Source organism: Chinchilla lanigera, unplaced genomic scaffold (genome assembly GCF_000276665.1).
Source record: "Chinchilla lanigera isolate Chin_1 unplaced genomic scaffold, ChiLan1.0 scaffold00031, whole genome shotgun sequence".
NCBI lineage: Eukaryota > Metazoa > Chordata > Mammalia > Rodentia > Chinchillidae > Chinchilla > Chinchilla lanigera.
The window spans coordinates 13406021-13415972 of record NW_004955432.1 but is presented as its reverse complement, the minus strand read 5'-3'; the positions used below and the strand labels follow the sequence as shown (position 1 = coordinate 13415972).

The 9952-nt window shown below is 53.2% G+C and overlaps 1 protein-coding gene and 1 long non-coding RNA gene across 3 annotated transcripts in view; one reads left to right on the top strand and one right to left on the bottom strand.

Annotated features, from left to right (window-relative positions):
• Dlx6 (distal-less homeobox 6) overlaps nt 1-934 on the bottom strand; it is a 5468-nt gene extending 4534 nt beyond the window's left edge. For both annotated transcript variants that reach the window (XR_001234676.1, XM_005388073.2), the window contains exon 1: nt 53-934. Coding sequence is in view for 1 of the 2 variants with exons in the window: in XM_005388073.2 (XP_005388130.1) it covers nt 53-455 (403 nt within the window). In the remaining variant the exon portion in view is untranslated. The remainder of the gene's footprint in view (nt 1-52) is intronic.
• Nucleotides 24-9952, top strand: part of LOC106148920 — a 40494-nt gene continuing 30565 nt past the window's right edge. Inside the window, exon 1 of the long non-coding RNA XR_001234677.1 lies at nt 24-107. This is a non-coding gene — a long non-coding RNA (uncharacterized LOC106148920). The remainder of the gene's footprint in view (nt 108-9952) is intronic.

Below are 9952 nucleotides of genomic sequence, written 5' to 3'. Positions count from 1 at the left end.
GGAGGGGGGCAGCGGGAGGCGGGCGCCGCGAGCCGCCCCGGCGGCCTCTCACCTGTGTCGTCCCCGCGCGTCTGGGCGGCCGCGCTGCTGTTGTGGTAGGACTGGAGGTAAGGGCTGTGCTGCGAGTGGCTCATGTAGGGGTAGGCGGCGAGCGAGCGGTGGTTGTAGGAGTTGCCCGCGCCCGCCGCGTAGGGCGAGCCGTGGTGCTGGTGGTGGTGGTGGTGGTGGTGCGAGCCGGCGGCCGCCGAGTGCAGGCAGTGCAGCGGGTAGTGCGCGCCCGCCATGGCCGGGGAGCTCTGCTGCGCGGGCGGCGGCGCGGGCTGCTGCGAGTGCGGCGGCGGCGGCGGCGCGGGCTGCTGCTGCGGCGGCTGCTGCTGCTGCCCGAACTCCATGAAAGCGGATTTGGACGAGTCCTGGCCTTCCAAGCCGTCAGCCATCGTAGTCATGGTCATCATCAAAACTTTGGGGGCTGGAGAGAGCCTTCTCCCGGGTTGCCTCCACCCTCCCCCACTTGGCTCGCGCGGCTCTCCCCTCTGCAGCCACCTTAGCTCTTGGGATCCTTGCAAAAAAAAAAAAAATTAAAAAAGAGGGGGGTGGAGGTGGTTCTCCCTCTCCCTCGCTCTTCTCTAATATATATATATATAGGTATATTTAATATAAAGAGAGATATAGTGAGCGGGGCCTTGTTAACCCAAAGGGAGGAGGAAGGGGGAGGGAGAGGGGGAGGGGGAATCTACTCTCCCCCCCCTTGCTTTCCCCCCTTGGATTTTTTGGGGGCTGGTGCAGTTTAAGGCAGAGATTTTAAGGTGGATTCTGCGAAAGTTGCGCGTCTGCTTTCAGACTTGATGCAGACGCCACGAGTCGAATGGTTTGTCTCCAAAGGGCAGCGCCTCCCCATTGGTCAGCCGCCCCCTGACGTCACAGGCGCACGGCTTCTACTGGCGTGCGCGCGGCTCGCCGAGCTCTTCCTCTACCTTCCGCAACTCCAATCCCAGCCGCGGGCTGCCAGTCGCGGGCCGAGCGGCGCGGCGCCCGGGCAGCCTCGGAGGGAGGCGCCTCCGCCCCGGCCCGCCGCCGACGCTCTCCTTCGAAGCCCTCGCCCCAAATGCCGGGCCCCCAGTTTGCAGTATCACAGCCTTGGCACCGCCTGGCTGGAGGCTGCTCTGCCTCACACCCCTGCACCGGTGCGGGCTGCCTGTGCTCGGAAGCAGGGCCCCTTGCCTTTAAAGCCAGGCTCCCTCCCTCGAGCTGCCCCCACCACAACTCCACTACCCTCCCGCGGGAGCGCCCTGTCACCGTGGATTTTTCTAGACGTACTTTACCGAAACCACAGAGGAAAGACGAGGCCCTACACCTGGGCTCCACCCCACGAGGGGGGTGGTAAAGAAAAAGAAAAATCAGACCCTGTTCTGGCTAGGTCCCTGCCCTTTGCGGGCCGTAATTCCTCTATATTGGACGGGGTGGGAAGGGGATATTTTTCCCCCTACAACGCAGCAGCCTGTTTTGAAAGCGAATGGTTGGAGGACTGACAGTAATGCATTTTTTCCTATTGAAAACAGAAGCTACTGTAATGCTTTCAAATATATGCAAATGATACATGCGGTTAGTGGTTTGGCAAATCTTGATTACAATATAAACTACCAAGTAAAAGTGCCTTCGTCCTAAATTTGTCTCTCGATTACAATTCCAATTGATTTTATTTTATTGTCAACATTGTTAATGATAAAAATAGAGTCGTTTTACAGTTATTTTTACTTTCTGGAAGGAGGCAATTAGAGTTCTAATCAGGAATACACAAAAATCTCCCATGATTAACTGCAGTACTTTGTTCAAATTGCTGCTATAAAATTCAGAACAATTTGCCTGTAATGATTATGGACTGGGTTTATTTTGGGAGGTGGAATAAAAGTGGATATAGCATAAATTATCCTCTAATTATACACCAGTGTCGCCTCAATTATCCTCTTATCAAAATGGTTGTCTAACTGCCGCATTTAGTTTCAATTCTCTCCTTTTTTTCTATAAAAAGAACTTCATACCTTGTTATTATTAATCCATTTATTATTTGCAAGGGGATTTATATCCGCACATCCAGGTGGTAGAACCACTTCTCTTTCAAAGATGGACTGGGGAACGACATTAAGTTTGGAGCAGCCCAGGGCTGCGGATCTAGCCTCTTTCCCTCCGTTCTGCAGACCCACTCAGGTCCAGGCAGCCGAGCAGAGACCGCGGAGCCCCGGTGCGCGGCTCGGGCCCAGCCACCAGGTAGGAAAGCGGGAGCTGGCGCCGAGGGAGGCCAGCCGAGCCGCCCAGGGTTCGAGTCCCGGGACTGCGGGTAGCGCCCGGGAGCCGGCGCGGCTCGAGCGTCCAGACTGGGTGGTTGAGACCTGCGGACCTCCGCGGGCTGGGCGCCGGCTTTCGGGTGCGCAGAAGAGACCGAAGCCGCCAGCCTTTATCCAGACGGAGAAAGGTGCAGGGGAACAAGCCCGTGCCGTCGTGTCTGAAGGTTTCGGGGATGAACCTGTCTCCTTTTAAGGAAAACTACTGGGAACGTCTTTGCGCCCTACTTCGCCTGTACCCCCCAAGTTACGGGACCCGAGGAGCCTGAGAAGTGCTAGGTAGCGTGCGTCTTGCCCCTGCTAACCGCAGCGAGGGGCGGCTGCAGACGGAACTGCTCGGACTCTACGCACACGTTGCTCAGAGGTCGCCGGCAGCGGCTTATGCTAATTGATTTTCCCAGCTCCCAGCCCGGGGTCTCCAGGCATAGCCGGGCGAGTTGGCCTTTTCTTTTCCTTCTTACTCTGCAGTCTTCATCAAAATGATTATCCGAAGACCTGAAGCACGGAGCCCACGGGTCCTCTACAGAGTTCCCAGGGCAGCGACGTTTGCTCTCCCCTCCCTTCCCCAGCTGCCGCCTTTAACTTCTCGGGTCTCGGGAGCCGGTTCAGTAACTCTGAATTCATGTTTAAGTGATGTCCCTTGTTCCCTTCCTTTTAACGAGAGGTGCACTTTAACACGCGAACCAGTAACCCGAGCCATGCATTTACAAATCGGCAGTGAATTAAGACAACAACAACAAAAATCTTCAAGGAAAATGAAAGGTGGTCGGGGGAAGCTGGGTGTGGGCGGGGAGGACAGAAGGAAGGCCAGGAAGGAGAAGGTGCCCCTCCCCACCCCGGTGCGCCCTTGGTGTGCCCGGGCTGCGCGCCGAGCCTGTTTGTAATGTCCTTAAAGCCAGCAGGTAGACGTGGCAGTTTTATTGCTTTATATCCTGCAGCTTGTTAAAACAGTGAAGGCGTTTCTGCCCCTGTGCTTGTCTCTGTCTCTCTCTCTCTCTCTTTATGCTCGCAGGTGCACAGCTTTTCTCGCGGGCCTCCCGCTTCTGAAAGCACGCGGAGCGGGGTGGACCAAGGCGAGGCTTGGGAAGGTCCTCGCACTTGCGAGCACTGGTCTTGGGGTGCGGCAACATCTATTTATAAAGGGGGTTTCCCCACCTTGGTTTGTTTAATGCCCGAGGCAGTCGGGCAGGCTGGAATTGTCGGTCCGAGTTGTAGTTTCTGGGCTTTTATCTCTCCCCTAATAAGTGGTGGATAAATCCCTTAACCCTGTTCGGAGGGCGCAGGTGTGCTGGTGCAATGAGGTGGTAGCTGTGTGTGGCAAAGGCCCTGCTGAGACCTGCTGGGCGACCCAGGAGGGGCTCTGAGAATCGGGGGGGAAAGTGCAGCGTTTGATAGCGGTCTCTGCCCTTGCGGGCTAGAATCCAAATTGCAGTCCTGACCGTCCGATTTTCCCGCCAGACCCCGGACTAGAGAGCCAGAGGATCCGTGTGGCCTTACACGGCGCGCCAAAGTGGCGCACTGCGAGGGACTGCCACGTGTGGCCTGTGACACCAACCAGGCAGCAGAGACATCAGCGCGCTGGGAGACTGCAGCGGAAGCGGTTCCCACCTGTCCTTTATCTCCAGTTAAAATCTTCGGTTCATCTTCCCGTGAGGTGGTGGGAGTCACCCCTAGTTTGCCCTAGAGGAGGCCGCACCTTCAGCCCTCCTGGGAGAGGCAAAATACCGGGTTTTTCGGAGCTTTGCAAAAAAGGCGCACACCTCAGGGGCTCCCGGCCCCGGCGCCGGATTCGCCGCCAGCGGAGTCCTGGCTCCTACCTCTTTGTTTCGCCCGCGGGGGAACCCCGCCAACCCCGGGGGTGGGAGGACGAGGGCCTGCTCGGCTGCGAGCGAAGCCTTTATCATTCAAATAGAAGTAAAGCTGGCAACAGGAGGGGTCCGCGCCTGTGGGCTGTTTTAGGGCCTGCTATAGATAAGGGTCATCCTCTCCAAAGTTTTAGCAGGCACGTTTTGAAGCATTGGCTGAATCTTGCCTTTTAAGGTGTTGAGGTGTTGGGGCTCACATTGCTGTCGTGTTATTTAAAAACATTTGCATATTGCCCACACGAGACCGCATGGCTCAGCCTGCCAGGGGCCGCCTTTGGGAGAAGGGGCACATTGGGTGTGAGAATTCCTGCTGTTTTAGTCCTGGAAGGGTGTTTGTGCGCAAACGTAGGGTGAGAATGCCTGGATGGCTGGGGTGGGTTTGCAGCCTTGGAGGGGGGCTTTGGAAATATACTGAAGCTGGCCAGGCCCTGGCTGGGTTTGGTTGCTAAGTTGGGCTCAGTTATCACGTTAATTCTAAAGAAATTAGACCTGGGTAAATAGCCTTTGAATTCAAAGAAATAACTCAGTATTGATTTACATAGCCATGCTAAAAAGCCCCTTCTCAACGGAGACACTGGTAGAAAAAAATTTCCTGCTAGCCTTTCTTCATTCAATGTAAAATTTGGTGGTGTGGGTGTAGGGTGCCTAATATCTTGGAAACTCAGACACCAGGCTTCCCGCCCCCAGCACACACAAGGGAGCTACCTCATTCCCTTTCTTAGCCCGGGCTCATGATGGTATCTTCAGGATAGCCAAAAGAATCACCTAGGCAAGAAAGCTTTATCAGATTTTGATGATATTTGGTATTTTCTCTAGTGACAAAACTGTGATGTCTACATTAACACTCAACTCTGCGGGTTTCCCCAAATCCAGCTAACGTGTGGGCTTTCTTTACACCACACCTAGAAAAGAGCCTCACGGAAGTTTGCGGATGTTTCCCTCATCTCTGCAGTCCTGTGTCCTGAGAATGGGCAGCTAGGAAACTCTGACATGGCCCCAGCTCTCCAGAGGGCCTCAGAGTGTCCTGTTTAGAGACAATCAAGTAAGCACACCCCAATCTACAGGCTCCTGCTCCATGCATTTAAAACCTGGAATCTAGGAGAGTTCATGAAAATGAAGTCAAGTAGGTCCTCACACTCAACATTCTTATCCTCTTCTGTGGTTCCAGGTGTGTGCGCACGCAGAGCTTTCTTAGGAGACAGAGATGGAAGACAATAGAGATAGTTGAGAACCATACAGGTTTCTTCCTCCCTGAATTTTGGAATTGTATAATAGACGCCTGTGCTTTTCCTTCCTTCCTTCCTCCTTTTCTCTCTGTCTTCCATTCTGGTCCTCATTTCCTCTTGCAACTCTCTCAGCAACCATAAGCTCCTACTCCCTAGTATATAAAGATTCTCCTTTCAGCCCAGGAAAAAAAGAATTTCACAGTATTTAAATACGTAGTTTAAAACAGGATACGTGGAAATGTTGTCTTTGCAGTAGGTAGGCTAAACCAAGAGTGAGCGTCACCTGCCCCCCACCCAGGATTTTGCCCGGCTGGGAAATATAGCTGGACAAAGGGGGACAGGGAGAGGTCTGGGAAGTCAGCTTTCATCAAGACATTCTTTAGAAAGCAGGACCAATACAGGATACATGCAGCCCCAGAGTGGCAGGGAACAAACATCAACAGGAAATGGCACACTATTTTTAGGCATAAGAAGGAGTTCATATAGCTATCCAGCCATCTTCCTAAATGCCTCGAAGCATCTTCTGTTTAATTCTTTCATCCCCTCATCAGCACTAATAATAATGAAGTCACAACAAATGCCTCAGCATGACAGGAGCCAAGCTTGGGATAGTTCTCCAGGAAAATCCGGAATGGAAAACATCCTTTCGCTCTCATGTGAACTCTTAGATGGTTCTCTTGTTACAGCAGAAAAATTAATGAAAGCCACTTTTTTATTAGGGGGAGAAATGCGTGTTCTGTGTTGGTCCATCCTTGAGATGTGCGTGCACTGGTAGTTGTCATATCTATACCTGTCTACAGGCACTTATCTCCTTCATTGTGGAACATCCTAATAATTGGGGAGGTAATTTATTAGTTTTTAAGTAAAACTTTCCTTAAGGGTCAACAGTTTTGAGAGCTCCTAAAACAAGCTCATTTTTTTTAAAGCCCAACTACTCACTTTCTGTTTCTTTTGTCCAGAAAAAGATCTTTGTTTCCCTTCCCATGAATGTAGGAGCAAGGAACTCTCCTCTGTTCTATCCTGAGATTAGAATCCCTTTCCCTTTTTTCCCTGCAGGTTGCATTAATTTTGCATAGGAAAATATTCCTCCTTTCTTTTACTTTATCAAGCTAGGCCCATTCCCCCCGCCGCCCCCCCCCTACAGCTCTAAGCCTTTGGTTCTTTAACCCCACAGTGAGACGTGATGTGCGTTTGGCAGGCTTATATTTGAGCTGATCATCTTCGGAGCGCAGAGAGAAAAGGGAGCCACAGGAAGAATATTAGAGAATATTAGGGGGCAGAAGAGAATGGGTGTGACTGCTTGTTTGGGGTATTTTTGAGTTTCCCTTCCCGTCTGGCTTGCTAGACACCACTGTCCCACAAAGTTAGTTACACAAGTAAAGAAAACCGAAGCTGATCAGGCAGCCCTGCCCGCCGTGGATGTCTGCAGTGTGCATTTATGCCAGGGACGGGGGCCAGGTGAGAAGCAGAGGTGGGTGTGCTGGACCTGCCAGACTAGCTCCGTGCCTGTCTTTCTCTCTCCTCCTCCTCGCTCAGCCCGATTTTCCTTCAAACCCCTAGTGCATCCATCCCATTGGCCCCTCTGACTGCAAGGGCAGTAGGAGGGCTCCTTAGGAAACTATAAGAGGTCACCTTTGCGGGACAAAGCGGGCCGGGCCGTTTTAAGAACAAGGCAAGAGAAGCTCAAAAGTTTGGACCCAAGAGTTTAAAAAACGAGAGTAGCGTTTCAGGAAGGCAGTCCAGCAGTCCCAAACGGACCAGCAGGCCTCCTGGGCCCTCCCTGTGCCTGGGTGAAGGACGGGGCGAGGGGCCTGGGTCGGGAAGGCGCGGGCGGGCGGGCTGCAGCGGCCCAGGGCGACAGGAGCTCCCGCCGCAGCTGGCTCCCACGCCTGCCGCCGCCGTCTGCGGGACCAGGGCCCGGTAATGGAATTCAGGAGGCAGAGCTCCTCCGAGAGCCAGCCACTGTCTTGTACAGATTTGTAGAGAAACCCTCATGTAATTAAAACCGTACAGTCAGATTAATTCAATGTGTTGCTCAGCAGCGTTTTTAATAGTAAAAATCCGCTTTAAAATTGAATTAGGGTCGAAGAAAATTTCTGCGAGACTCGCCGGATTTGCCAGCTTTCATTGAAGCCAGCTCGGGTGGATTTAAGCGGCGGCTGCCCCCGCCCCCACAGCACCCCCAGGGCCGGGCAGAGGTGGAGGTGGGGCTGGGCAGGCGCTGTCAGCGTGGGGTGCCAGTGTGGGCGCCGGGCCGGGTGTCTGGGCCAGGCTCTCTCACCGCGGCACCTCCTGGCGTTAACCCTTCTGATCCTGGGGGCTGTGCACGGATCTGTGACACCCGGAAACACCGCTACCACCACCCTCTCTGCGGAGTTCTTAGCTCAGGAAGGGGGGTGCCGGGAGAGAAGAGAGCCCCGCTGTATCTTGAAGCAATTTCTCACTGTGCGTCTCCGCGTGTGCTGGAGGTTGGATCCCTCCACGGCCACTTGAGTGACAGACAGGAGAAAGTTGTGGTTCTCTCGCAGCCCCCACCCGCTTTTCTTCTTGAAAATCTTCCAAAAATTAAGGGTAATATTTCAAGCTGGCTGTCAGAATGTCTCCCAAGCTCTGATTTGGCTGGCTGCCCCCTCCGCTCCCCACCCCACCCCACCTCGAGCCCTCCGCACTGCGCGGGTGCAAAATAGAAGTTAGCATTGTTATGTTTGCCCCTTTAAGGTTAGACACCTTGGAGCTGAAAACTTGCCACAGGATTCCCGACAGAGGGGCTAAGGGAGAGGAGTCTGGGGGGAGGTAAAAGTGGGGGCCCCTCTGGTAGCCAACGTGGTTTTCAGGCACCCGAAAGCGGTCCTGGGCTGCTGCTTCCCCACGGATCTGTACATTGCAGGGCTTCCTGGCTGTTGAATAAACACATACACACACACACACACACACACACAATCACACCGCACACGCGCGCGCGGGCGAACCTGGGGCGCAAATTCCCTAACAAGCTAGTCACATCATCGGGCCAGGGAAAACACAAACCACTGTGGGTCCCTGTTCCTCCAAGCAACAGCGCCTAGACGCTTTAATTGCCACAAATTGTCACTCTGTCCCCTTTTCATTTTCTCGCTCCTTCGTTTATTTTTAGTACACTTCAAATGCCTACACACTTCCCTAGTAAGGAGAGCAAGGAGCAATTATTGCCTCTGCCTTCAGGGCCTGCTTTGCCAATCAGTGAGGAATGGAGTAAACAGGGCGAGAAGCCAGGCGCGGTACTGGTCTTGCCGATTTCAGGTGGAGGATAGTAGAGCACTCTCCCTACCGCGCCGCGCCCGCCTTCATTTCCTGGGTACCAGTTATGGCAGGAAGGAGCTGCGAAGCCCTCCCCTTACCCCCATCACACCCCACGCCTCATACACCAGGTTTTAGTCAAACCCAGCAAATCTAGTCAGAATTGGCAGGTTCCTTGGAGAGTAGTTAGGCCTAGATAATTCCACAGAGATCCAGCTCTTAATTCTATACGGAATCTTAGAAAGGCTCAGGATGCGAAGCACCTTCTCTGCCCCCCGGTTGGGAAATGTGTCCTGTAAGGGATAAGTGGAGGACATCTGCCTCTAGGCAGGAGATAGCCTCCAGGGGCCTTCTGAGTGAAGGCAAGCTTTTAGGTTGGTTTGGAGCGGGTGGGACAGTCTGTTAGGATGGCGCTGAGATTGCTGTTACTCTAAATAGGAGCCAGGAGTTCTTAAAAGAGACCTTGAGATTTTGGGATGTGTTGTCTTGAAGGCCACTGGGGTCCACTCTGCATCCCACCCTCTCTGTCTTTCTTGGGGCCAACACCTTCCCCCATAGGGTGGCTGGCAGGTGTCTGCAGCTGAGGGGAGCACAGGGCTTCCTGCAGATGGATCCAAAACAAATCAGTATGGGATTAACTTGTCTGTTGAATTGTATCCAACCGCTAAAGCAGCACAGGCAAGCCAGCCAGGGCGGGTTTGGTCTGCTTGCTCATCCTAACCCAGCGGTCTTGTCCCTGCTGCTGCCGGCGTTGGCAAGTTGGCTTGGGACCTGTAGGGCCAGCTAGCTGGACATTTGAAGGGAATGCAGCAAGTATGAACTGCTCCGTTCTCTCCCACAAACTAACTCTCTCTGTCTCTCTCTCAATGAAAACATTTACAAGGAACCTAATTTCAGATTGTAGAAATAAATTTCATGCTAGGATATATTTTACAAAACATGTAATCTTTCGAGACCGGAAGACGTTTAATTAAAACCATACTTTGACAAGTTGAGTTTCAAAGAGAAGCCACAACAGCGGAGAAGGCTAATTTATATTCAAGATGTAGCCTATAATTCCAGTTGTTTGAAAATGCCGGCCAGCCAGCTGACCTGGGTAACACGCTGCTCGCCTGCTGGCTACCTGTCCAAGGGCTCAGGGACTCTCAGAGTTTGGACCAGAGTAACCTGAATCACTCTCCTCCATGGTCAGCCACCTTCCTGTCCCTCAGCAAGGGACACCCAGGGGAGTAGACTCTGGCTAAGC